This window comes from Phalacrocorax aristotelis, chromosome Z (assembly GCF_949628215.1).
Source record: "Phalacrocorax aristotelis chromosome Z, bGulAri2.1, whole genome shotgun sequence".
Classification (NCBI taxonomy): Eukaryota; Metazoa; Chordata; class Aves; order Suliformes; family Phalacrocoracidae; genus Phalacrocorax; species Phalacrocorax aristotelis.
The window spans coordinates 44,560,421-44,586,763 of record NC_134311.1 but is presented as its reverse complement, the minus strand read 5'-3'; the positions used below and the strand labels follow the sequence as shown (position 1 = coordinate 44,586,763).

Below are 26,343 nucleotides of genomic sequence, written 5' to 3'. Positions count from 1 at the left end.
CCAGTACAGTCTGCATCAGTCCTTGGCAAATGGTAGGGCTGTGTTTCCACCCCTGGGGCAGTCGATTCCAGGTGTACAGGACACCCCTCCAAGTGAAAGCAAACTGTGCCCTGCACTCTGCTGCCAGAGGGATTGAGAGGAATGCATTAGCGATATCAGTTGTGGCATACCACTTGGCTGCCTTAGACTCCAGTTCATATTGTAGTCCTAGCACGTCTGGCACAGCCGCACTCAACGGTGGAGTGACTTCATTCAGGCCACGATAGTCTACTGTTAGTCTCCACTCTCTATCAGACTTCCACATTGGCCATATGGGACTGTTAAAGGGTGAGTGGGTCTTACTGATGACTCCTTGGCTCCTCAGTTGGTCAATGAGTTTATGGATGGGGATCAGAGAGTCTCTGTTGGTGTGATATTGCCGCCGGTGCACTGTTGTGGTGGCGATTGGCACCTGTTGTTCCTCGACCTTCAGCAACCCCACAACAGAAGGGTCCTTCGAGAGAGTGGGCAAGGTAGATAGCTGTTCAGTTTCCTCCGTCTCCAAGGCAGCTACACCAAAAGCCCACTTGTAACCTTTTGGGTCCTTGAAATACCCGCTCCTGAGGTAGTCTATGCCAAGGATGCACGGAGCCTCTGGGCCAGTCACAGTGCGGTGATTCTGCCACTCATTCCCAGTTAGGCTCACTTCGGCCTCCAATACAGTTAGCTCTTGAGATCCCCCTGTCACTCCAGCAATGCCGATGGGTTCTGCCCCTATATAGTTTGATGACATTAAGGTGCACTGTGCGCCGGTGTCCACTAAAGCTTTATACTCCTGTGGGTCGGACGTGCCAGGCCATCGGATCCACACAGTCCAGTAAGCCCGGTTATCCCTTTCCTCCACCCGGCTGGAGGCAGGGCCCCTCTAGTCCTGATCACGGCAGTCACAACTCACTTCCTGTAAATGTGAATCAGGAGTCCCTCTATTACACTTAGAAATAAAATCTGCGCTTCTACTCCTCTGTCTGGGGACTTGCTCACTGGAAACTGGAGCAGCAGCTTTCCTGGAAGAGCCTCCCTGAGTGACTGTTCTTCCTTGCAGTTCATGTACTCGTGCCTGTAGGGTCGAAGTAGGCTTGCCATCTCAACTCATCATGTCCTCTCCGTGGTCACGCAGGTAGAACCATAGGGTGGCCCGTGGTGTGTATCCCCTTCTTTGAGCCAAAGGACGCTTATTCCTAACAGCTGAGACACTGCTCTGTCGAGGTGGGGAGTAGGACAGATCTTCTTTGAGTTGCTGGACCTCTTGGGATAGTTTCTCCACAGCAGAGACGAGTGAGGAAGAGATATTTGTTTCATAATCCCGGAGTCTATCAATCACCTCCGCCACCGTTGGTGTCTCGTCATCCTTCCAGGACATTACTGCCAATGAGTTTGCATATGAGGATGGTGCGCTCCGTACAAACTTCCGCCACATGGGTCGTGTGCACTCGGCTTCATCTGGATCTTTGGATGACCGTTGATCGTCCAGGTCACCATAAATCACCTCAAACACAGCTAATTCCCTTAGATACTGGATGCCTTTCTCCATGGTTGTCCATTTTCCTGGGCAATATGTAACACCTTCTTTAAAGGGATACCTTTCCTTCACTCCAGACAGGAGTCGCCTCCAGAGGCTGAGGCCTTGTGGTTTTTTTCCAATTGCTTTGTCAACGCCCCCTTCCCCAGAAAGGGATCCCAATTGTTTGGCTTCTTTTCCCTCTAGTTCCAGGCTACTGGCCCCATTATCCCAGCATCAGAGCAGACAGGTGACAATGTATTCACCTGAACGAGGGCTATAATCTTTTCGCATATCTCGCAACTCGCTTAAGGACAGGGATCGGGTGGTCTCTATTTCATTTATTACTTCTCCCTCCTCTCCCCTCGATGGCCCTGGTTCTTCATCATCCCGTTCTAAACGAGTTGATGTCCGCTTCCAATATTTCGTCTTGTGTATGGGGGCAACTGATACTGGTACGGGTTTATTTTCTGAGCTAGCTCTGGTACTTGTTGTGGGGGTTTGAGTGGCTGCAGTGCCTGTCGTCAGGGCTGGATTGTCTACAGTGCCAGTCACTTTGCATTTCAATCCAGAGACATTCTCTTCCCCCTGGGGGCACTGAATACTGTTGAGCAGGGCTCGGTATGCATGGGCCAGGCCCCAGCACGTTGCAGTTATCTGTGTCTCTCTGGAGTTCCCAGAGTAACAACATACTTTCTCCAAATATTCTACTAGTTTTTTAGGATTCTGCACTTGTTCGGGGGTGAAACTCCAAAACACTGGGGGTGCCCACTGCCCTAGGTATTTGCCCATGCTATCCCAAATGCCCTGCCACTCGTAACTACCAAGCCTCGGGGCAGATTTCTGAGTGATATTCTTAAGTTGCTTAGTCAAAACCAAAACAACATGCCCAAAAACTAACAAGTGCACCTTAACCACCCAAGGATGTTCAAGACACAAAAACATTGTTGCAACAAAGGCACAGACATCATAGAAGAAAGTTGCAAAGATACTATTCTGTATTTCCTCCATATAAAGTCTCTCAGAGGAGGAGGTATAATTGCTAATTGCCTCAACAAGGTGGTATCCGAAGTACAGTAACGGTTTCAGCAAAACCCCCAAATACCAGATAAAGCTGAAAACGAGTGTTTGTATAACAAATCTTGTAGGCAAAATGTTACTAATCACAGCAGACTCAACAAACCAACACCGATTTTTAACACCAACTGCAAAAAGGACAACATGGTGCTGTGACCAGCAGCTGTTGTTATCTCCAACCCTCGAGCCCCACATGGGGCGCCAAAAGGACTGTCGTGGTTTAGCGGCACCTCAGCCCCACACAGTTGCTCGCTCGCTCACTCCCCCACCGGTAGATGGGGGAGAGAATCAGAAGGGTAACACTCGTGGGTTGGGGTAAGAACAGTTTAATAATTAAAATTAAAAGAAACAACAACAGAAATGCAATGTAAAGGAGAACAACGAGAGGCGCAAAGCCCCGGGGGAGGGGAGAGGGGGAACGAACCACCGAAACAAACCGTACGCGCCGCAGCCGCTCGCTGCCCACCGACCTGACGCCGCACCGCTCCCGCACTGCAACCTGCCCCCCTCCATATACTGGTCATGGTGTCACATGGTATGGAATGAACCTGCCATTGGCCAGTCGGGGTCAGCTGCCCCCACCACGGCCCTGCCCCTCCCAGCCCCCCCCCCCGCCACGCGGCAGAGCACGTGAAGCTGGAAAGGTAGTCGAACCCCACAGTGAGGAGAATTAACCCATTCTCAGCCAAAACCAGCACAGAGACACAGAGTATGAACTGGAAGTGTTGGTCAGTTCCCAGAGCTTTGATGTCTTTGGTATTAGTGAGACTTGTTGGAATGGGTCCCACAGCTGGAGTGCTGGGAAGGAGTGCTCCAGGCTACTCAGGAGGAATAAGCTGAGCAGGCAAGGTGGAGGACCTGCACTGTATGTAAGGGAGAGGTTTGACTGTACAGCCCTTACAGTTAGGGAGCCTCTGGGTGAGGATTAGGGGGATAGAAAACAAAGCCAATGTCGTGGGTGTCTACAATTGTTCACTCAGCCAGGATGATAGCACTGATGATTTATTCTGTATGCAATTATGAGAAATCTCTAGATTGATAGCCCTTGTCCTTATAGGAGATTTCAACTTCCCAGACATCAACTGGGAATACCTGACTGCTGTGACAAGCAAGTCTGGGAAATTCCAGAACTGTGTTGAAGAAAATTTCTTGACACAAGTACTCGGAGAGCAAACTAGGAAAGATGCCTCCTAGACTTGTTGATTGTGAATAGAGAAGGACTCACGGGAGATTTGATGGTAGGTAGCTGGCTGGGCCACAGTGATCACGAAATGGTTGAGTTTAAAATTTTTGGTGTAATGAGAAAAAAGATCAGCAGAATTGCTACCCTGGATTTCAAGACAGCAAACTTTAAGCTACTCGGGGAGCTTTTGAGGGCTTAGGGATCCATAAGAGCTGGTCGATTTTTAAGACTCACCTTTTAGAAGCACAGGAACAGGCAATCCCATTGTGCTGAAAGTCAAGCAAGCAGGGCAGAGTCCAGGTTGGCTGAACAGGGAACTCCTCTTGGAACTCAGGCAGAGTTGGATGCATTAGTAAGGCTGATGATATTAAACTGGGAGGTGCTGTTGACTCTCTTGAAGGACAAGAGGTCTTGCAGAGGGATCTGGAAAGACTGGGGCATTGAGCAATCATTAATGGCATGAAATTTAACAAGTCAAAACGCCCTACTCTACCCCTGGGATGGAGTAACGCCAGGCACAATTCTGAACAGGGATAGCAGTTGTGCAGAAAGGGATCTGAGGGTGCTGGTTGACATTAAGCTCAGTAAGGGTGAGCAGTGAGCCCTGGCAGCCAAGAGGGCAACCCGCATCCAGGGTGCATCAAACACAGTATAACCAGTCGCTCAAAAGAGGTGGCTATCCGGCTGTATTCAGCGTTGGTGTGGCCTCACCTTGAGGGCTGTGTACAGTTCTGGGCCCCACAATTTAAGAAGGATGTGAAGGTGCTTGAATGTGTCCAGAGGAGCGCAACAAAGCTGGTGACAGGGCTGGAAGGCATGTCCTGTGAGGAGCGTGAAGAGTCTGGGCCAGTCTGGTTTGGAGAAAAGGAGGCTGAGGGGCAACCTCATTGCTCTCTACAGCTTCCTAAGGAGGGGAAGGGGAGAGGGAGGTGCTGGTCTCTTCTCCCAGTTATGTTGCCACAGGCCTTACAGGAACAGCTTAAAATTGTGCCGGGGAGGTTTGGACTAGACATGAGGAACCATTTCTTTAGCAAGAGGGTGGTCAAACCCTGGAACAGCCTTCCTAGCTGTCAGTGTTTAAGGGGCATTTGGACAGTGCCCTTACCCTTTATAATATGTTTTAACTTTTGGTCAGCCCTGCAATGGCCAGGCAGGTTTGAAGTAAAACTCTTTGAAAGGCAGGTAATTTGGGTCCTCACTGTGAGTCCTTCCACTCTGTTGTTCCATTCCTATTGGGCTGCTGTACCTGCAAGTGTACATGCAGCCTATGATGGTGACACTATTCCTCCTGTTAAGTGCTAGTGCTGGGAAAAATGAACATATTTTTATTTCTAGGTGATCTCTTTCAAAATAGTATGTTGCTCTGAAGACAGTGACTTTCAAGGACTGAGGGTAGGCAAGTTAGTTCCTACTGCATTTTAGATGTGTGGGAAGGCAGTAGAGGAAGCTGGTGTTGAAGATATTGGTAGGACAAGTTCTTATGACTCCAGCATAGCTGTTCTGTGGGCAAATAGAAGGGATAATTTCTTTTTCTATCTTTAGCACTTTAGGTATAGTTTCTTTTTCCTCACTGTATGTGTTCTGTATGCATATTTATGAATTCAATCTCACGGTACATAAGCTGTACTAAAACTAGTGTTTTTTAAATGTCAGACAAATGTAGTAGTCAGATACCCTTCTGTTCCTAAAGAGATTTTTTAACCACTTATAAATATATATCACTTCTGTAAAGATATTTCTTCACCCTTCTCTATACATTACATTATTTTTCCTGTGTTCATGTAGATACGTAAGAATGCTTATTTTGATTCTAATATCAGATTATCTAAATAGAGAAATAGATGAGCTGGGATCTCAAGACTGATAAAAGTTTTGAACAAAGATTTAAGTTCCCAGAGGTGGAAAGTCTTGGGCTACTTTTTAAGCACCTTTTTGCCTGCCCATTCCTGAGCTTTTCCAGAAATTAAGGTAAGGTGTTGGAGCTTAATTCAGTGTCCTGCTATGGTCACACATAGAAGGCTCCTTCCCTGGATCTTCCAGTATCTTTCCCTGAGTTACCTCTGCACCAGAAAGAGGTGTGAAAGTCTTCTGTAATTAACTTCATGCCTTCTTCCTGCAGTTTAGGTTTGGGGGTCTTCCCCATAGCAAATTTTAAAGAATCATTTTCTTATTCCAGCCTTTTAGCTAGCTATAAGAACCAAAGCAAAGTGAGAGCATCGCATAATGATATTTTCTTTTAAGATAAAAGAATAAACATGGCTTAATATGGGTATATTTGATAGGTTTGACCTTGGCTGGCTGCAGATGCCCATTCAGCCACTCTTCTCACTCCACCTCATCAACAAGGCAGGGAGACAATAGGATAAGAGAGAAAGCTTGTGGGTCAAGATAAAGACGGAGATTATTTACCATTTTCTGTCAGAAAAACAGACTCAACTTAGAGACGAGTAATTTATTGCCAATTAAAAATAGAGTAGGATGGTAGGAAACAAAGACAAAACTAAAAACACCTTCCTCCCACCCCTTTCTTCTTTCTAGTCTCAGCTTCACTGCTTCATTCCTGACTTTTCTGCCTCCTCCCACCCCAAGCAGTGCAAGGTGGGTAGAGAATGGGGGTTGCAGTTAGTTCATAAACCTTAATCTCTCTGCTTGTTCCTCTTCATGCTGTTCCCCTACTCCAGCATGGTGTCCCTCTCATGGGATACAATCCTTCATGAACTGTTCCAACATGGTTCCTTCTCACAGGCTGCAGCTCTTCAAGAACTGCTCTAGCATGGGTCCTTCACATGGGGTACGGTGCATTGGAAAATGCTGCTCCAGTGTGGGTCCCTCATGGGCCACAGTTCCTACCAGGAACTTGCTCCTGTGTGGGCTCTCTGTGGGCTGCAGCTTCTTTCAGGGCACATCCACCTGCTGCAGCGTGGGGTCCTCCACAGGCTGCAGTGTGGCTATCTTGTCTGGCATGGTCCTCTGTGTGCTGCAGAGGGACAACCTGCTCCACCACCGTCTTCTCCATGGGCCACAGGGAAAACTGCTGCAATGGCTGGAGCACCTCGTCTCCTCCTTCCCTACTGAGTGTGGTGTCTGCAGAGCTGTTTCTCTCACATTTTTCTTATTATTCTCTCTCACAGCTGCTGCGTAGCATTTTTTACATTTTCTTAAATGTTTGCACAGAGGCACCATCAGCTTTGCTCTTTGGCTCAGCAGTGTCCTGTGATGGCTCTGTTTCAGAGCTGGCTGGAACTAGCTGTGTCTGTCACAGGGGAAGCCCATGGCTTCTTCTACAGAGGCCATCCCTGCAGCTTCCCCACTGCCGAAGCCTTGCCGTGTAGACTCCGATACCATATGTCATGTTTCCTCCTACAGGGTGTGTGAACTCCAGGCAGTTTGATGACAAACACATTAGGTTGAACTTCCAAGGGGAAAAATGTCCATGTTTCACCTCCAGCATGTTATATTGTGGTTGATGTGAAGTGTTCTTATTCTGGCTCTTCTTCAAAGCTGTGATCCTATTCAGCTGCTCTATACATTTCTTCACATTGTCCACATTTGAATCAGTTTTGGTCAGACAGAAGTCCGAAGTGGGATTACTTCTGTTTCTCTGATATGTTCCAAATTCCTACCTGTTTGCAGTGCTTTAAAAAAAAAAAATCCAGGGTTGACCCTATACTATTGCATGCATGACCTTGTTGCTTATGATGTGCAAATGCTCCAGTAGTCAATTATCTGCCACATATATTAAATAAATAGAAATGTTAGTAGGTGACCTTTCATAACAGCTGTGTTCATTGAGGCCAGCTTTGCTCTTACATACCCACTTAGGCTGCATGGTTTAGAAAGTCATACAGGCAAAATCCTCCTCATAATGTAATAGTGTCCATTTTCTCCTTAAACAGTATCTTTCTTTCCTCCAGCTCTTATCGTTCATCCCTCCCCCTAGTTTTCAGTCAAGGTCAAGAAAATAGCCTCACTTTTTTCCCCACACCTGCTTATTGTAAGGCAATAATCAATATAAATGAAACATCAGAAAATCCCCTGCCAGCCTCTAAGCAGTTACTTTTCCATTTTGCCTGTACAGTCTGCTGGGTTGCTGTCCACATTCTTCATTCCCAACCTTTGAAGAGACTGTTCTCTAGTTGCATTCCCACAGGTAGTCCTACAGAAGTATGGGGAGCAACACACTTGAATAAAATGGCTAGAATTTTGCATGTGCCTTTTGATAGTCATTCACTTCCCTTTAAAGAACAATATGTATTTGGCCTGACTACATCACACTTCTTTTGCACATCTGTCTGCTGTTCAGCATGAAAGAAAATCATTGTGGAGAAAGTGGTTCTTAATGTGCGCCAGACACATGATTCTAAGTTTTTACTTCTGACCCCATGAATACGTAGTAGATGAGTACCTGATCACTTTGCCTTTGTGATTTAGCTGAATTTTCTGGAACCTTGTTTGAAGAAGTGAAGTTTTGGCCAGAATGTGCGGCATCTTTTGTGAATACCTGAGTCTAATTAGCATGTGAATGTCACAGGTCACAAACTTTCCAGCTTCTGCTCCTTGAAAGATTCCTGTTCTAGCCAATTTAGTATTTATATGTATATGAGGCACATACATGTTGGCCTAATATAAAATAATCTTATTAAATGGTATTTTCATTACAGAATATCTGTTGCTAATAAGGCAAGAATTAACACCAAAATAAGGGTTGTTAGTATGATGGTGAGTGGAGGCACTCTTCAATTTTTTTCAGAGTTCTCTAATTATGTTAATAGAGATATACTAATTTTAAAAAATCCTGCCATTTGAAGTCAAAACTTTCAAAAGTAGGTAGTTATTTTGAGCTGCTCCATTTTTGAGGTGCATTAGAGAGACCTGCCTCTTCTGAAGATTCTGTGCAGCCAAATAATATATATGCAGACAGGAGTTTTGCACTGAAAATCGTTGTCTAATTTCTTTTTAAACTATGATATGCAGCAGCCCACTGGGAATATATATCCTATTTCCAAACAAAATATCAACTTAGCTTCTTTTCTTTTTGATGTTGCCTGTCCCTAGGTGTGCCTTCCTTTCGGAGAAGAGGCTCTGGATGATAAAGCACATACCTGAATCAAAACACAAAATGGTGTTAAAAAAAGGGAGTGGAGTCCAAAGTGTCCTTAGTTCATGCAGAAGGAACAGTATGAGCCACCTTCTTGCTTCCATGAACTTAGGAACACAACAGTGCATCACAAAGATGAGATCCTTCAAATCAGTGTTAAAGCCAGTGACAGAATGAAGACTTGGCTGTCATGCAGCTAAAGGCAGTTCAAGTTTTTCAAAAGTATTTTGCTGAAAAGGAGAAGGGATCTATTTACATGCAGGTTTTGGAGTGGGTTCTTTTTTCACCACTTTAGATAATCAATCCATAAAAGTCTTCATTTAGATATAACCTCTCATACCAGCTAGGAGAAATGAGTGAGGAGGGGTTGAACAGAATCAGAGTATGATCAAATGGGAATTGATTTAAAAAAAGAAAAAAAGAACAAAAACCAAACTTTGGTAAGTAGCTGTAAGGCCAGGATCATTGAGCGAGTTTTATATTTTTGTTTTGTACTTTTATGCCTCATACACAGTGTCTCTTCTAAATCCAGTTATTTGTATTGAAAGACATCAGAGATCAAAACAGCTGGTGATGAACTTCCCTCTAGTGGTCTGCAGGACATGTGGCAGAGGGAGTTTGAGTTTGCAAAAGGAGCTATACTGGTTTGATTTTTTGTTGCCACAGGCATCCCAGTTGTGTTGAAACCCAGCTTTCTGGAAGATGACATACTTACCTATAAACAGCACTAGCAGGTACATTTTCAGAACATAGGGGAAGTAGATTGAGAAGGCAAATGGAAATGGTAGCTTGATGGAGTATGTGCCAAAGGATTCAAAATAAGGCAGTGATACACAAATTGCAAATGCTGTAAAACAACATGGTAAATCTTTAGTCAAGAGGAATTGGAAGATTGTCAGAAAGCTTTATGTAAAAGTGTTACTTCTAGGGCACAGATAGCTGTAATATACGCTGAATTTACCGTATCATTCGTATGCATATGCACATTTTTTTCTCAAGTTCAGTTCTATATGTCTGAGGTACTAATTGCTCTTAATACTAGAATTAGCAAGTAATGCCTCTTCAATAACAAGTTCCTTCGCTCCTGTAGTTGTACTGCTTTCAGTATGATCTCACTAGGCACATTTCCTCATCAAAGTATGGTAGGCTGCTAAGTATGGCCTCAGGCAAGCCAGTAAGGTCAGCCTCAGTGGGGAAGAAGGCAGCTTTGGGACTTGCTGTCTAATGTGGTCAGTCTGGAATGGGGGAATCTGTGTGTCTTTTGTGAGGGCATTTTCCTGCTTTACCCAGAAAAATGAACATTTTTCCATGCTGTTAAAAAACAAAGCCAGAAAAACCCAGACACAAACCCCAGAGAACCCCTGTTATGGAAAAAGTACAGAAAAGAGAGAGATAGGTGACATACAGGCTAATATGAGAGTACATAAACATTTATGACTACTTCGGGAACACAAAAAGAAATATCTCAAACACAAATTACAATTGAACTAATGAAATTTTATTGAAGAAGATTAAGGAAGCAAGTTGTTGGTACCTTTCCCATCTCCTTACCTTTAGCCAGAACTGAAAGCAGATAAAGTGGGATGCACAGTGAGAAGTTGAGCCATGTCAGTGGTTGGTAGTATATTCCCATCCTTGCTAACGTGCTGTAAGTGTACCTACAGCAAGAGGAACAGCAGATGAGATCAGAGGGAATGGTCATGTTTTTAAAATAAAGATATATTATTGAAAAATCCAAGGGCATTGCAGAAAAGCTTGGAGCTGTCTGTCTGAGAAAATTTCAGAGCAATACCGCAACAGTTTTTGTTCAGGCTCTAATTAATGTCTGAAAGTAGAAGATGGTTCCTTGTATCTGAAGGATTATCTGTGGTGCTACCCTAGAGAAGGCAGACAGTGATAACAGTCCTCCAGCCCAAAGGCTCTATCAGAAACAAATATGATTTCATATTGGTCCATGTGAAAACAGATTTCGGACAGGGATGTTACAACTGAGAGGGGCAGGCAGAATATGACTGTCACTTGGGACTGAGAAAATGCTGATATATATCTGCTGAACTAGCTAAACCACTGCTGGAGGAGTCTAAACAGCAAGGTAATGACAGGTTCTTAATCCTCTCTGGTATGGCTGGCCCTCCCCTGGACCACAGAATGGGTAGTAGGTGCAAAAAAAAAAGCAGTTGTGCTTCAATATATTGCAGCAGCTTTATTCTCACTGCAGCTGTTACTGTTGCTCATTGGGAGACCAGCATATCTAGGACTTCAGTCTCCAAAGGTAAGCTAGTCCTAGCTAGTTTGATCTAAAAGTGGTACAGCAGCTTTCCAAACACCGGAGAAACATCTCTGATCATGTTCTTGTCAGCTGAAAGGCTTTTTGCCCTGTGGTATTGCTGGAGATATGAAAATAAGGATTTTTAAGGCACTGTTACCCAGGAGTGTTGCTGACAGATGGAACCAGCATTAAACAAACTTTCTGTATTCCCTTATTAATTGATTTGACTAACTTTGCATCATTCCTGGACTGTAGAAGAGTTTGATGCCTTCTGCAACCTCAGGATTATCTCCATGTTTTTATTATTATTGCTTTTAAGGCATAATCTCAACCCAATACAAAAATTAAACAGCTACTTCTTTTTACACCTTCTTGAGCTGTTTATGGTATAACCAGGAAAGACCAGACACAGAAAACCTTGCAGAATTTGCTCTTAATATATCATAAGTCATAGTGTACAGGATATTTATGTCCCTGAAGAACGATGTGGAAGAACTTCTAATACTTCAAGACTAGCTGGCTAAGGGATGGGATAAATTCCTGTACACTTTTAGACATGACCACTTCTTTGAGAAGCTAGGACATGGCAGAGATACTGTAAAATAAATCAGGTAAGAATTCTAATCTGTATGAGTTGTACTATATATTATTATTTGAATTGGTCATCTGCTGCTATACACCACAGTATTTTGCCTGTTAAATGGCTGCTGTTATTGGTATGATGCTCGACTGTGTTTTTTAGCAATGATAGAAAATAATAATGTATTGATGGACTGTTATGCGCTGTCAGGACTTTACAGCCAATATTGTTTACACTTCTGGCCTCTCTCCTGCTGCACATATTCCTTTCATTTGTGACTGGGTTCTACTATTTTAGCTTTATGAACTTCAAAAAGAAATGGGACGGAGCAGTAATCCAAATAATGAATGCAAGTAGTCATTTATTAACACACATAGTACAAATACTCTGAAGCTGACTTAAAATCTTTGTCAATCCTACCTGATGGTTTCCTTTTTCAGCTCTCTCTTGTAATATACATATCCTTTGCTGCCTAAATCCATATTCCCCAGTCAGTCCCCAAAGCAATGTATTTAAAATAACAGAAAGCTATTTTAGCAGAACGAAAAAAAGATAAAAGAATTTTGCTCCTATATAGAGGTTGGCATGAGGCCTATGTCTTCTTAATATGCTTCTTAATTCCATATGCCTTCCCTGCTGTAAGTCTGCAAACTGAGGTCCATAGAGGCTTGTGTTACATTTGAGAAATGTTACTGACGTCGGATATCGATGCAAAAGTAAGTAATGTGGAATTTTCACCATTACAGTTTTACCACAGAGAAGTACTGGTAACCTTCCACCATACAAAATTTGAAATAAAAATCCTGAATTGTATTCCTGTCCATTTTCCCTCATGCTCTTTGTCCTTACAGTGTGATATATGCCTTACTATGCCAAAACTTTCAGCCTCTGCAGCAGGAGCTCTTGGTTTTTTGGAAAGCACAGTGCAATTAACGCAGAATAGTCTTCCCCTCTTACAAAGAACTTCTGCTGGTGCTGCCTTACTGTGCTGTCAATCTTGAATTGGCATGATATATTAAAAAATAAATAAAATTAAAGCAATAGGATTGTAAATCAGTTTCTGAAATCGCTGTTCCCTGGGAGGCAGTTGTGATTTTCTTCTAAATTTTTTGTTTAAAAGGTCAAATCCTTTCAACTACAAATGTTAATGCAACAATTTACTGCTGTAAGTCACCCTGCCTCTCAACTATCCGGACTTTTGTAAAAATCAGTAAGTAGTTTATAAGGTCCAAGCTTTTATTTAAAATGGGGAATATGCTTTTCTACCAGTTTCAAAATAATGAAATGAGCCTACAGCACTGTAGGGGTGCATTTCTGCTCACAAGAATGACCCATTTTCCCCTCATGGTTTAGCCATTGATTCCTTACCTGACCACATCTAATAAATTCCAAAGGAAAAACAGAACACATACGACATATCTCCCTTGAACTTCTTCCTGGCTGTTGATCACAACAAATAAAACAATTATTCTCTCAGTGATCTGAAAAGAAAAAAAGAATTGTGAATTCAGGTAGAACCTTCTATAGCTCTCATTTCTGTGCCATTTTCACAAAATCGGAGGCCACAGGTCAACCCAGTTTGCTTTACAGAAATGCCTCAGTGACAGTTTTGATTCTTGGCCTGCTTTTGTTCAAGGCCCAACTGGCCTCCATCTCAGGGAACTGGAAACTGTTGGCTGCAGCATCATATATGTGCTCTGGTAAGGGTGGAGGTTTGCTTGCCATGGGGATGACTTGGGTTTGTTGCCCAGGAAACCTGTGGATGGGCAGACTGAGATCAGGGGAGCAAGAGCTTCTCCCACTGCCTGCTGTGTCCAGAGGGCCAGTGGGGTTAAGCCTGCTTGTTCGTAGGCTGTATGGGAGGCCATGGGATACGGCAGGGGTCTTGTGGGCGTAGTATGCCAAACAGTGATCATCTCAGTCCCAGCTCTGCTTTCTGTGGCTTGGAGATCTGCATCCTGAGGGATCTCTCTCATGTAAGATTTGCAGAGAGGAGCAGGAAAGGTAGAATTCTTTCTTTTTCTTTCCTTGTCATTCCTGGCTAGGAGAATTGGGTTTAAGCTTGTCATTTATGTGAATTATTGTGATAATATTTACATCATTACATTTTTCTAGTGGTTGAACCTTCTCTGACCCACAAGGTAGGGTTTTACAAATGAAAAGACATAAATGTGGATTAAGCAGGCACTGTCTCCAGCTTAAAAAAATACTTTGGCAATGTGAAATATCAAGAAACTAAAAATAAAGTGTGCTTTTTTGCAGCTTTCACAGACAAGTTTCCTATCAATATCCATGCCCTACCCTGTAAAATAAGTGTATCTGCAGTATTCAGTACTGACAACAGTTGCTTGTGAAACTGTCCCAGGATGGTACCAGTTCACTCTGATTTGCATTCTGTTTGAAAGTGTTGCAGGAGAAAACATGCTGGTATGGTTTCATACCAGCTGGTTCAGCTGGCATGAAATGGGATGGCTTCATGGTTTTTTTTATACCATCTGCCATCTGCTCCATAAGATACCGTAGGTTTGATGATTTTATGGGTTAGGATGTCAAGAAATCATTACAATAGTCAATAATTTCAAGTCATGAAATGAAAACAGATTAACAAGGTAGTTTTTATAAGCACAGTAATTTTTTTTCACTGGTTTCCCCCTTCCCCTTACTCCTACCTTAAATGAAGTAAGAAATTGGCCTCTCACAAATTTGTGCAGTAGTTTTGCTATGTAATGTTTACCAGTCCTGTGTGGAAGATTTCAGCTACAGGCTTTTTTTACAAACGACATCTCAGATAAAGCAGCCATCATCACTTCACTATTCAGCAAAATTACGCGGGAGCAATTTTTTATACAGAAAGAGCACGTCCACCCCCTAGGTATCTGGTTCCTCATCTTGAAAAGTACTAAGGGGCCACAACAGATAAAAATAGTTTTGCTGCCTCTCACCCTGCCCTGACTGTCATCATGTGCTGCTGATCCCATTGGTCCCTAACTGAGGAACTGATTTCTAAGGATGTCAAATATTCCAGACTTCTGTATAGATAGGCCAGGAAATAGAAAGCAGGAGGTTAAAAGTCCTGTGTTTGTACACTGATGCTGAGGATCCTGGCAAGAAAATTAAGGAAGTGGAAATACTGATGCAGGATCTGAAACCAGATACAACAGAGATAGGCGAAGCATGATAGGACAACCATCACAGGAGGGAAATCAAAACAAAGATAAAAGCAATGTGAGCACTGAGCAGGATTGGGTGCTGGAGAGAATAATAGAGCCTGAGTTAAAATCATTTTGGTGAAGGGTGATAAACAAGTCCAGCACTGGGGGTGTGGGCATTTTGTTACCGACCCTAAAATCAGACTGGGATATATAGAGAGAATACTGTAATGTTGCTAATATGAAAGAGATTTCAGGGAATTGTCTCACCTAGAGATCAAAGTTTTATGGTGATAATGCAATGGTGGGCATGTTTTTAGATGTGAGAGCTGGCAGATTTTCCAGTTACTTGCTCTTCATAAGGTGGCTGGGTGGAAAAGTGCTAGAAAACAGCATGGATCAAGCGATGAGGAACTGATCCCATTTCAGTGAGAGAAAAGTATAAGCAGGAGGCAGGTAGCTACCATCCCCTGTTTCAAAAGGATGAGCACTGGCCAGTGCGGCCAAGTGGCTATGGAGATGCACAGTTCAGCCTCATGGTCTGGGAGCAGAAGAGGCTGTGGATTTCCTTCTACCTCCCATGGCACAAGCAGATGCACAAGAGGCAGCACATATTACCTAGCTGGGGCGCAGCACATTTCTTCCCTCAGAGGATTTGTTTTTGGGGCAGTGGAGGCACTCAGCCTCGGTAGTTGCAGATGATGGAAGTCAGTAATCAGGCTGTGTAAAGTAGGTTAAGCACCTGCAAGAGCAGGGAACTGGACCTGACACAAAGCAGGTCCCCTGTAGGTCTTCTGTTCCTGTTAGACTGCAGTCTCAGACAGCAAACACTGGGATGCACAAAGCAGCCATGAGAGGTCAAAACTGAGAACCGCCTGTGGCCTTGCTTCAGAGCACATCTGCAGGGCAGGACACAGGTCTGGCTGCTCAGGTCAATTGCGATGCCCTCACGACGATAGACAGATGCATCCTACCTCTTTTCTGTATAAATCAGGAGGTCTCCTGCCTGCTTGCCTTTATTCCCCTTCAAGACAGTGCTATGAAAGATCATAGCACTAATACCTTTAGGTAACCCACATAAATCAAAGGTAGATGCAGCGGTTAGTCAGAGGCTGGGGACCTTTCAGCAAGTGACAAGGCAGGGTGGTACTTGAAGAAGAAGATATTCCAGTAAATGTCTGTTGATATTGTGTCCCTATACACATATTTGTGTACATATATACATGGAATCATTTACATATATAAATATATGCACATACGTGTATACATATGTATATGGCTGCTCAGCCATGGCCCATTTCTTCTAAAGATCATCTGTCATTGCATGAATGAAGATATTGTACTGTCTGTTGCTACTCTTTTGCTTAAAAAAAAAAAAAAGCAAAACTAGAAGCTTTGTGTTTTCTCATTTGTAAGAAGGAAGTATGTGCTTACACCTCACAAAGCATAAATACAATGGTTTCATTTTTCATTCCTTCTTGTTCTTTGTGTTAAAATCAAACTGGAATTTCCTTCCTCTCCCAGCAATGGTCTCTCACAGACTACAGCAAGTTCTATAGAATTGCATAAATTTCTGCAGGGCAGCCTAAGCATCTGAAGGAAGTAAGTGAAACATAGCAAATTAGACTAGCTGAGATTAGGGCAGGAACAAGCAGCCTATTCACTTCCATTTTTTAATAACCGTGACTGTGCAGTATTGTACCTGAAACACTTACATAGCTTCAATTTAATTAATGTTAAAAAAAAAGAGATGAAAAGTGCTACTAAATATTTAGATTAAGTTAAAAGTCAATGGTTTTATCACAAAGCTCTATTACCTGCATTTTGGTCTGGTAAATCCAGTCATGTTTGCACAGGATGAAGAACTAGTGTTTTGTTCATAGAAATGCCAGTCTTTTCTTAAATCTTTCCTACTGTCTCCCTTGCTGAAGTACCAGTCCCATCAGCCTTTACTCCCTGGCCAGACTACTAAATTTCATTATCCTCTGTTTAGGCAACTGCAATGACATGTGACACTTCCCCTGTTCTCCTCTCAATCATTCAAGCCGCAAATGCCCTGAGAGACATTCCTTTGCACCAGCTTTGTGACCCTCCTTTGTCTTCCCTTCTTCCAAAGCATCCATCACATGTCTGTCTTTCATGGTGTGACTTGGCCTTGGCCTACCTAACCCTTCTCAGGTGCCTGGTAGCCTGAGATTTTGTCCCTCAATGAGGCCATCCTGAATGGTTTTTTTTCCAGAAAAACATCTGAGTTTGCATTTCCACTCTCTGTAATGTGTACCTCAAAGTGTTCCTTGCAAATGCTACTCAACCATGAAAAATGGGGATATTAGGCAGAAATCCTTTGTTAAAACTCTGCCTAAATTTTGTCTCTGCTATAATGGCTGCAAAACAACCAACCACCACCGGGGTGCTTTCACAGCTTGTTTTATTCAAGGTGGCATTACCTCCACCCATGTGCTTCCCTGATATTGCCTTAGCCACCAGTTCTCTCATCCTAGATATCACCTGAGATGAGCTTCACTGTGGATATGCATTGTGCATGGCCTGAGGGATGCATCTAGGGATATGTTTTAAGCTTAGAGTCAGAACAGGTGGTGGAAACAAGGAACAGGGCATCCACTGTCAAATTCTTGCAGCTTTACCAGTGCCCTGACTACGTACAGTAGAACAATAGGTTGCAGTAGGGTAAGCATCTCTAACTGTCCTTCCCCCATTCATAGTTATATGAAAATAACATCTTTTTTTTCTTCGTAAGAGGCAGGGAGGAAATTGTGGCAAGGCACATGGGAGTACTGTTGGCACAGAACTTCTTAACCTTGCACTCTCACAGCAAAAGCAGGTCAACCCAAACAAAAGCTGAGTCTATGTCAAAGAGCTTGTATACCTTGCTCAGACAGCATGAAACTACTGCTAACATAGGGGCAAGAGAGTTGTGTTTGCAGTGAGAGAATACTTGGGGAAAGACCCAGTAAGGATCCAAAACTATTTTTGTTGTGAGGCAAATGTTTAGAGTCACAGTGCCATATCATTCTCTGACCCACCATGCTGCCCTGGAGAGCACCGCAGTGATTGCACTGCATGCAGGTTTTCTTGCTTAGAATATCCATTTCATACCTAGTGTCTTTTGTGGCAACACAGAGCAGTGTTTGTGCATGCTTCCTGATCTCTGCTTCTGTATGGCTGGGTAGGAAAGGAAGGGACTATGTCAGGGCTGGGAAATGTGTAAATTTTGCCAGGACAAGCATTGCTTTACCAACTATTAGCATTAGCACGCTGCTCTTCTCTCCAAGAGATTATGTGAGATTTTTTTTACAGGACACATTAGACAGGATACTTTTTCCCCCCTAGGTTATTGTAAAACCATGTAGATTTAGGCGGGGAAAACAGTTAATAGCATTTTGACAAATTTGCTATAATACTTAGTGAGCAGCATAAAGAACAGAGATTTGTTTTAATCAATTTCTAATGGAGATTTAAAAAGAGGAACAATCTTCACCCATGCAATATGTCATTTGACAAGAATGGGCTATCCAGAAAACTAAAAACATAACTAACTACTCTTAGTCTTCTACCTTCTGATTTCGGAGAGCAATACCAGTTTCACCATTATTCAAATCCTAAGAATTGGAAAGATTTGAAGGTAAACTCAAGTCAACATTTTTAATTTTTTAATGCATTAAGAAAACTACCAAAACCTGAGAGTAACTCCCAACAGAAAACAAGAGTGTGGTAAGGAAAAAGTCAGAGTATCATCTTGTTTTCTGCTATAGCATGTGATCTTTTTTCTGGTTTTCTGCCTACAGCTGAACATAGGCCCTGTAAACCCCTTAACAGCATGAGAAGCTCTGGATGTTGCCACATTTTGCCCATGTCTGGGTTTGAGAGGGCAGAGACCGTTACAGCAAGAATATGACAGTTCCCCTCTCTTTCCCCTCCCTCAATTCTTCAGTCTCTTAATTTATCTTTCTTAATCTTTTCCTTCCACACTGTATGGGCACCAGCAAACTGTTTCAGGAGGTTTGATGTGCCAGTGGTTTTCTCACTGCCATTCCTTTGCTACCCCACAAAATCTCGTCTTGTGCTCGTCTAAAAGATAAATATGCACTTGTCGGTGAGGAAATGACATGGAAAAATATTAGCTACTGAAACCTAGGCTCTGAAATGTTGTCTTCTGGCTGTAAACAAGTTGGCTGGGAAGGTAGTATCCTCAGCCACCTATGGCACCCTAGCAATGGAGGCTGCCCCTTTTTTGCAGATGGCTGCTCCACTGGTCATCTTCCAGGTCCTTGCTGCTGTGGCCTGGGCGTGGGGCACTCACTATTCAGTTTCACTCAGAAAGAAAACAGTTGAGCAAGCAGCTCTTTCCCAGCCCAGCTCTGAGGGCTCAATTCCTGCAGTTAGCAAACCATGAGCAGACCAAGCTCCCTGAGGAAGGGTGCAGGTGGACCACTCAGGGTAGTTCAGCCTAGGCTTGTCCCCAGGGGCAGCCACAGCTAAACTGTGTAGGTTGTGGAGGAAGGGTCTTGAGAAGTAGACTTACCTGCAGACACCTGGGGAAGAGACAGCCTTTTTCAATGCCAATAAGGATATGTAGGATCTCCAGTATAGATAATAACTGGCAAAGGCGCATTACAAGCCCTATGGAGTAAAAGGTGTCAGCCAGTGAATCTACAAAGTGAAGAGGAAAATTAGAGAGTGGTTATAGTGAAAGTGCGGACCAACTACTGGGATTGCTCTTGCCCTATCACAACTGGAGATGACAAGAAATAAAGTTCACACGTCACCCAACTTTTGGGTAGCAGAAGCAAAGCTTTGAGGAGGGGAGGAGGCAGTCCACCCTGTGTGTGTGGCTCTGACACAGAGGCAGGACACTGAGGAAAGAATAGGATCCCCTGTACTTGATGCACTGGCAAACACTGTGCAGGATGTGTTGGTTTGGAGATATCGCTTTAGGATATGTCTAACTATGAGGAAATGTTGAGGAATGTCTAAACGTGAGGAGACGTTGAGTTCCTGCCTGTACCCATGGCACTTCCTAAAGCAAGTAGACCACAAAGTAGGTATTTTATGTGCCTACAGCTGTCCACTGTTATAAATAATTTTCACTCTCCAGCCACTAGTTTTTTATTTTTGACCCTTAATGCCAGGCAACAGAAAGGGAAATGTGTTAGAATGTTTTTGGAGATAGAGAGTCATGTGCAATAACCACAGAGACATTCCCTCCTAGTGGCTTCAATAAGATTAATATTCACATTCACATCATATTATCTTATTCACATAAGATTAATATTCACATTTAGGTCTATGTCTAAGTCAAACATTACTAGCATGCTGCTGAATATCAAAGTCCATTACCAAAACAAGAGCTTCATTCCTGATGTGATACAGGCAGAACATAAGTACCAGTCATTTGTTCATCCTTTTTAATGGAAGAAACAATGGTTTTCTAATTGAAATTACAGCCCCTGGTATTGGACGTACATCTATTCAGAACCCTAGCTTTATCTCTAATTTTATGTTTCTTTGTGTCACTGTCTTTTAAAATATTTAAGGAAAACATAGAAGGAATCCTACCTTTTCCAAATGACATGAACCTGATGATCATATTTGTAAATATCCAGGAATGTCCACAGAATTGCATTAAGTCATACACAAAGAGGTAGGTGTTCATGGTAAAGCTGTGGAGGTGAAAATGATAAACCAAACTGTATGACTTACTACAACATTCACACTTTTTGACCTGTAGAAATTGCACTCTCTTTGGATATGTTAGGAAATCAAACAAAAACAGCTGAAATGGAAACAGATCAGTGAAAACTGTTTGTGTCTGTCAGTGGTCATAGAACAGTATTCTTCCTGATGGATCAAAGGCTCCCTTTGTTGGTATACCTAGGATATGCCCAGAAAAAATTTCTGAGTTGCTGCCAGTGATTAGGGTGGTCTGTGGCCATACAGCAAAATTTGTGCCTCCAGAGGAAAAAGCAACTAAACAAAGATGCTCCATTGAGTGCTGGGTTCAAGCCTGAGCCCCTTGGCTTGGCTCTGCCTTGACAGTGTGACCAGACTCGAGGGCCTACTGGCATCGCACCCACTGCAGCCCTGCTGAGGGTCTTGGACTCCCACAGATACCAGCCTCAGATTTCTTGCATCTGGGTGATGTTTATCCCATTCCTCCCAGAAGACATGCCTCTAACATGTGCTCAGGATAGCTTAAAGTACAGTGCAAATAATTCGCAGTCTCCAGCAGACAGCATAGTTGTCAAGTATTTATAAAAATGTAGGTGAAGAAATGTAAAAGAAAGCCATATTTCAATCTACTTTTGTTTTATGCAGTCTGAAAGATATCTGTCTTTCCCTTTTTTAACCAGCTTGCTCTACAGTTTTTCTGGGTAAACATTAAATTAGGTCTTCGTCTTTCTGCATAGCCTGTGTTCCAAGTTGCATTTAATATAGTGAATCTTCTGTTGGAGCAGACTAACTTTTGTAGCTATTCTAACCTAATTTTCATAGCTAATATGACTTTTTGCAAAACTTCATAGAACCTGGAGGTACTTTATTTCCCTTTCCCATAAATTTATTTTCTTCTGACTTATTCCAGAGGGAAAGGCTTGCCTGTACTCCAGTTATGAAAAGGACTGGCCACATTTTGGGGGAAATGAATTTGTTGATTTTGTACTAGAATTTCTCTCCTGTGTTTGCTCAATTAATTTCCTGCCCAATAAGCAGTAAGGTCTCTTTAAGTTGCCCCTTAACCCAGTGTGTTCATGTGATATGTCTCTGCCATCAAACTTTATTTCATTTGTATCTGTACATAACAAACATGCTAAATTTTTTTGTTTAGAAATATCTAAACATGATAAATGCATATACTTCATTCCCAGCATTGGACCAAGACCTTAAATAACAATACACACTTCTGTAAATTGATCTAGATAAACTCATCTTCTAAATTTTTAATCTAAGTATATCCTAGGGAGGTCATAGAAAATTACTTACTTCCTCTCTTTCTGTTGTGCAGGGTGGCTGATATTCATATCATCACTTCTATAAGCACAGAAAGATTTGTTGGCATAATTTACCTCCCAGGAGACATCACTGCCCTTTCATACTATGAAAATAAGACATATGAGGACCCAGACAAAGGAATGTAGACCATAAACACTCGCTTTGGGAAAAGTATGGTACAACTGAATTGGACTGAAGTCCAGTAAGCTCTATAAATATTGACGAAAAATCCCATCTGCCTTATTACTGAATTACACTTTATTCTCTTTTGTGGTAAGAAAAAAAGGCGCAACACTGTACATTACAAAAAGGCAAAAAAATTAAGAACATTGTTCTGATTTAAGAAACAGCCTTACTATTGGATGGATAGGAATTACTCTAATGGGTATGAAAGTTATGGAAACAGTTACAAAAGTCCTGAGGCTTTCCAGTCAGGACCCCCACCAGGTTCTTTGGTCTGATATTGCCACATGGACTTTGCATGAGATGCAAGCTGAGTATATGGTTTCTCTCTTCTTCTGGCATTTAGTTTGCTACATCTGTCTCTTATCCTTGGAACTTGTCTTTCAGTGATTTGGGCTCATTTTCCAAACTCTTCCTCCATTGGCTGGCTAGAAAATTGTTGTCATTACAATTCTTAAGCTGCTTAATCTTGGCTGAACAGGTTATAACCAAGAGGACATTTGCAAACACAGCTTCACACTAGGGCTTTGGCAATATGGCAGCCATTGCATGTCAGAACTCCTCATCTTTAAAATGTACTGGCAGCTACTGAAATGTATGTATGCTGTTGCCATTTATGGAGGGCCCCATATTCCTGGTGAAGTGTAGAGATCTGCTGGCGGGCAGCATACCGGTGTTACCTGGAGGGCCGATCCCAGCCCCAGAGCTACAAGCTGCGCAGCTCCCTCACTTGTGATGCTCTCCATCATGTGAAGGAACAGCCCTGATCTCAAAATGCAGTTTCATACTACTATATTAAACCCTGCACAATAAGTACCTAAGACCAAACAGAAGCTTTTGACAGATGTGAAGAAATCTGCAGAGAATAAAAGGTGATTTTAGTGTAATCAAAGGAAACTGAAATGTAACTGTTCTCTTAAGTTCTTTCTCATTCAAAGGCTGATCTCTTTACCTAGAGAACCAGAAGCAGACTGAGAATAACCTATTTCACTGTCCTAACAGTTCTGTGTCACAACACAAAATTCAGCCATCTTCTTCTATATGAAAGGTCACTGGCAGAAGATATGGGCTTTAATTAGATTTCCTGCTCCCCTCTGTTCACAGCAGGCATCATTTCACCTTTACGCAACAGAACCTGCTTCTGCAGCACCTTTGCACACAGAACACTGACTAGCAATCCACCAGCTAGCTGTTCAGTTCCTGACCCTGCCACAGACCCAGACTTGCAGGCTGACCTTACAAACCTCACTTAGCCTCCCCATTTGTAAAATGGACTTGCTGCTGCATTTATTCCTTGTAGCGTGATGTGCTTTATCGCTTTCAAGTTGCTTTCATCTGAAGGCATTGGGGGAGCACTGGGCATTTCAGGCCTCAGCTGCATTGATGACAGGAGAAAGAAAGAAAAATGGGTCATGCAGCAGAGACACCCAGAAGGCTGGACTTGCTGTCTGTTGTTTCAGTTGTCAGTTCCATGTTACTTACGGTGGCTGATTTTAAACCAAATACGTAGAAATGCTAGGGATACATTTATCATTACATTTAGGATCAACCTTGTTTAGTGGAAAATTTTGGCTCTCTGGGCTCAAAGCCTAGGAAACTAGAAGAAACATAAGACCACTCAGAACTAGCGCAAACAGCAGCGTGGTCCCAAACATCTTCTTTTCCCTTTTGTTTACCAGTAGAGATTTTACCTGATATAGTTTTAGCTTGCAAAGCCTGATATATTCCCACAGGCAGAAAAGATCACGTAAGTATAATTGTTGAATTTTATTATTTTTAGCATGAAGGTCTTCTGTGTGTCTTTATGGAGGCTGTCATCTAAGGTAAGGTGCCCTCAGTGTCTGAAGGCTGGTCAGGACAATTTGAGCTAAGGTTGGCAGGTAGCAGAGCAGTGGCACCCACCTTGGGGCAGCCCTTGGCCTGGCTGGGTGTCCCTTGAAAGGAGCCAGGATGAAGGCCATACTTGGTCCCTCTCAGGGGGTCCCACCCAGGCCTGCATGAACTAAGCAATCTCTTGCTTGCCTTCAGAGCTATTGCGCTTTGCTGACTTCCCATGTGCCAGTTCTGGCTGGCCACACAAGAGGAAGCAACCCGTGCACTGAAACGAGAGCGTGCTGTTCCTTTTTTTTTTTCTGCAGGAGAGGACTGCTAGAAAAGCCCCGCTGCTGACATGATTTCCTTTTAAGTCATATTGGTCTCAACTTATACCCCTTCCCCTCCTACCCCCGTGACAAGCTGCAAGCACTATATCTCAGGAAGAAGAAAGCTGCTGAGAACAATGAAAGACGCAGTTTTTCTCTCACAGGCACATCCCACCCACGTTTTTTCCCCTTCCTTTTCGCATTTGAGCAGTCCATGTCACCTGCATTCCAGAGATATTACCTTTGCAGGGGTCAGATTGCTGCTGCTGCTCCTGATTTTCCTCCTTTTTGTTCTCTACAGCCACAACAGCTGTTTGTTAGGAGATCAGCCCTCCTCTTTCCTCTTCCCCACCCCACGACGTCACTGTATGTAGCACCAAGCAGGAACAGCACTACACTTCCCGAGAAAGGAGTTTCTGACCCCAAATATCTCTGCTCCATTTGCTGGGCTCCTCACCCAGCCTGGCCTAGCTTAGCTTAGCCTAACCTAAATTTGTTTCTTGTTGTTGTACTAGTAATCCAGTCTGTAAATTCCACTAACTTTGTGTCTTAATACTGAGCAATATTTTGATAGATTACTGCAGAGAAGAAATGCGAAATTAAAAATTCATTTTTCTCTTCTGTTTGAATCTCTAGCACCACAACATTGCTAACAACACTGTCAAATTATAGGAAGGCTGGGAGCATAGGATAAAAAGAGCACTTTAAATTACTACACATAGAGGAAAGAATTTTCCACATCTTATCTAAGAATGTCTGTTTATTCATGCCCCTGCAAAATATGGGCACTAATGACAGAGGAAGTGTAGGTGTGCATCCTGGTTTACTTCTGCTGTTAAGTGTCTGGGATATCTCAGCATTAAAAAGGATGAACAAGAATGTCATAACATGTTTACAAACTCCCTTCTACCAATAAACAAGTTTTCCCACTGGCACTCTTGTTGAAAGCACATCCCAGCCTACAGTGAGATTTGAAATTTGATGTTATGAATGAAGAAGTCACCAAGGACATAATGAGCATAGGATGTTAGGTGTAATTACAAAAGTCTGAGGAATAAAAAGTGCCTTACTGGGTCTCATCCGTACTGTGAGTGGTGCTGAGCTCCTGGCAAGACCATGTTCTCTCCCTGTGGTGTCCTGGAGAGATGAGAAATGCCTCCCTGGCAAGCGGTGATTTCCTGGCATTGTGTTTTTCCTGGTCATATCTCCCATCTGGGACCATAGCAGAAGGGTCATGCAGTTACACCTGGCTTCCCTGCTGGCATGGCAGCTCACTTTTACTGCTCAAGGATCATCATCTTTTTCTAGGCTAAAGAACGTATTTCTAATGAGGAAATAATAAATCAGCATTAAATAAAGGGTTAAACATTTAACAAACAGCTAAGCCCATAGCCCATGCAAAACAGCTCCCACACTTCATGTCTCTGGGAGGACAACTGGTGTAACTAATACTGCCAGGAGTTGAGCTCACAACTGTAACAAGATCCAGCAGTAGGAAGAATAGCTCTTTTCAACCATCAGGCAAATATGTGAAAGAAACAAAAGCTCACCTATCTTTTGTGATGTGCAAAATCCCTCTTGTGGGGGACGCTGCCAAGTTAAAGCCCTCACAGATGACAATGGCACCTGCAAGACCTTGCAAGCTGGATATTGATTCCCTTCCATGGTGGTGGCCACCCCAATGGCGCAGCCTGGCAGGAGGCAGGGGGGAAGCTGGGGCGGTCCTAGCTTTTATTAAATAAAATCTGGCTTTTATTTTTGGAATATAAACTTTCTTCTCCACTCCAGCTATTGCTCTTGCAGACAAACTTGTGTCTAGAGACTACTTAACCAACATCAAAAGCATTAGTTGTATATAACTGCTGGCATCTCTTAAAACAAGCTTCCTGACTGTTCAGCATGTGTTAAGCCTGAGCATCCTGGATTTCTCAAAAGCTAAACATATTGTAACGGCTTTTGCTTTCCCTGCATCATGAGGTGAGAAAAACATATTCTGTCTGGTCACAATGCTTGTGTGAGGAACAATTGCAAGAGGGTGTTTTATGTGTAAAATTAACAGCAGCCCTGAAATGTTTCATGTGATTCAGAAGGCCTCTCATTCTCTTCAAATAGCAAACA

At 42.9% G+C, this 26,343-nt stretch overlaps 1 protein-coding gene across 6 annotated transcripts; it reads right to left on the bottom strand.

Moving 5' to 3' along the window:
- Positions 1–6,234: 6,234 nt before the first annotated feature.
- Positions 6,235–24,570, bottom strand: HACD4 (3-hydroxyacyl-CoA dehydratase 4). 6 transcript variants are annotated; one of them, XM_075079260.1, is made up of 8 exons: positions 24,467–24,549; positions 21,893–22,004; positions 20,471–20,574; positions 19,437–19,564; positions 13,113–13,225; positions 10,447–10,553; positions 9,611–9,742; positions 6,235–8,899 (listed from the first exon to the last, which is right to left on the bottom strand). In XM_075079260.1, the coding sequence occupies exons 2-8, from the start codon at positions 21,928–21,930 to the stop codon at positions 8,817–8,819; spliced, it is 705 nt and encodes a 234-aa protein (XP_074935361.1). In that variant the 5' UTR covers positions 21,931–22,004; positions 24,467–24,549; the 3' UTR covers positions 6,235–8,816. The 6 variants fall into 6 exon arrangements, with proteins under 6 accessions (XP_074935361.1, XP_074935363.1, XP_074935362.1 ...); XM_075079262.1 differs by lacking the exon at positions 21,893–22,004 and having other exon boundaries at positions 19,437–19,534; positions 24,467–24,570; XM_075079261.1 differs by lacking the exon at positions 21,893–22,004 and having other exon boundaries at positions 24,467–24,569.
- Positions 24,571–26,343: the final 1,773 nt, after the last annotated feature.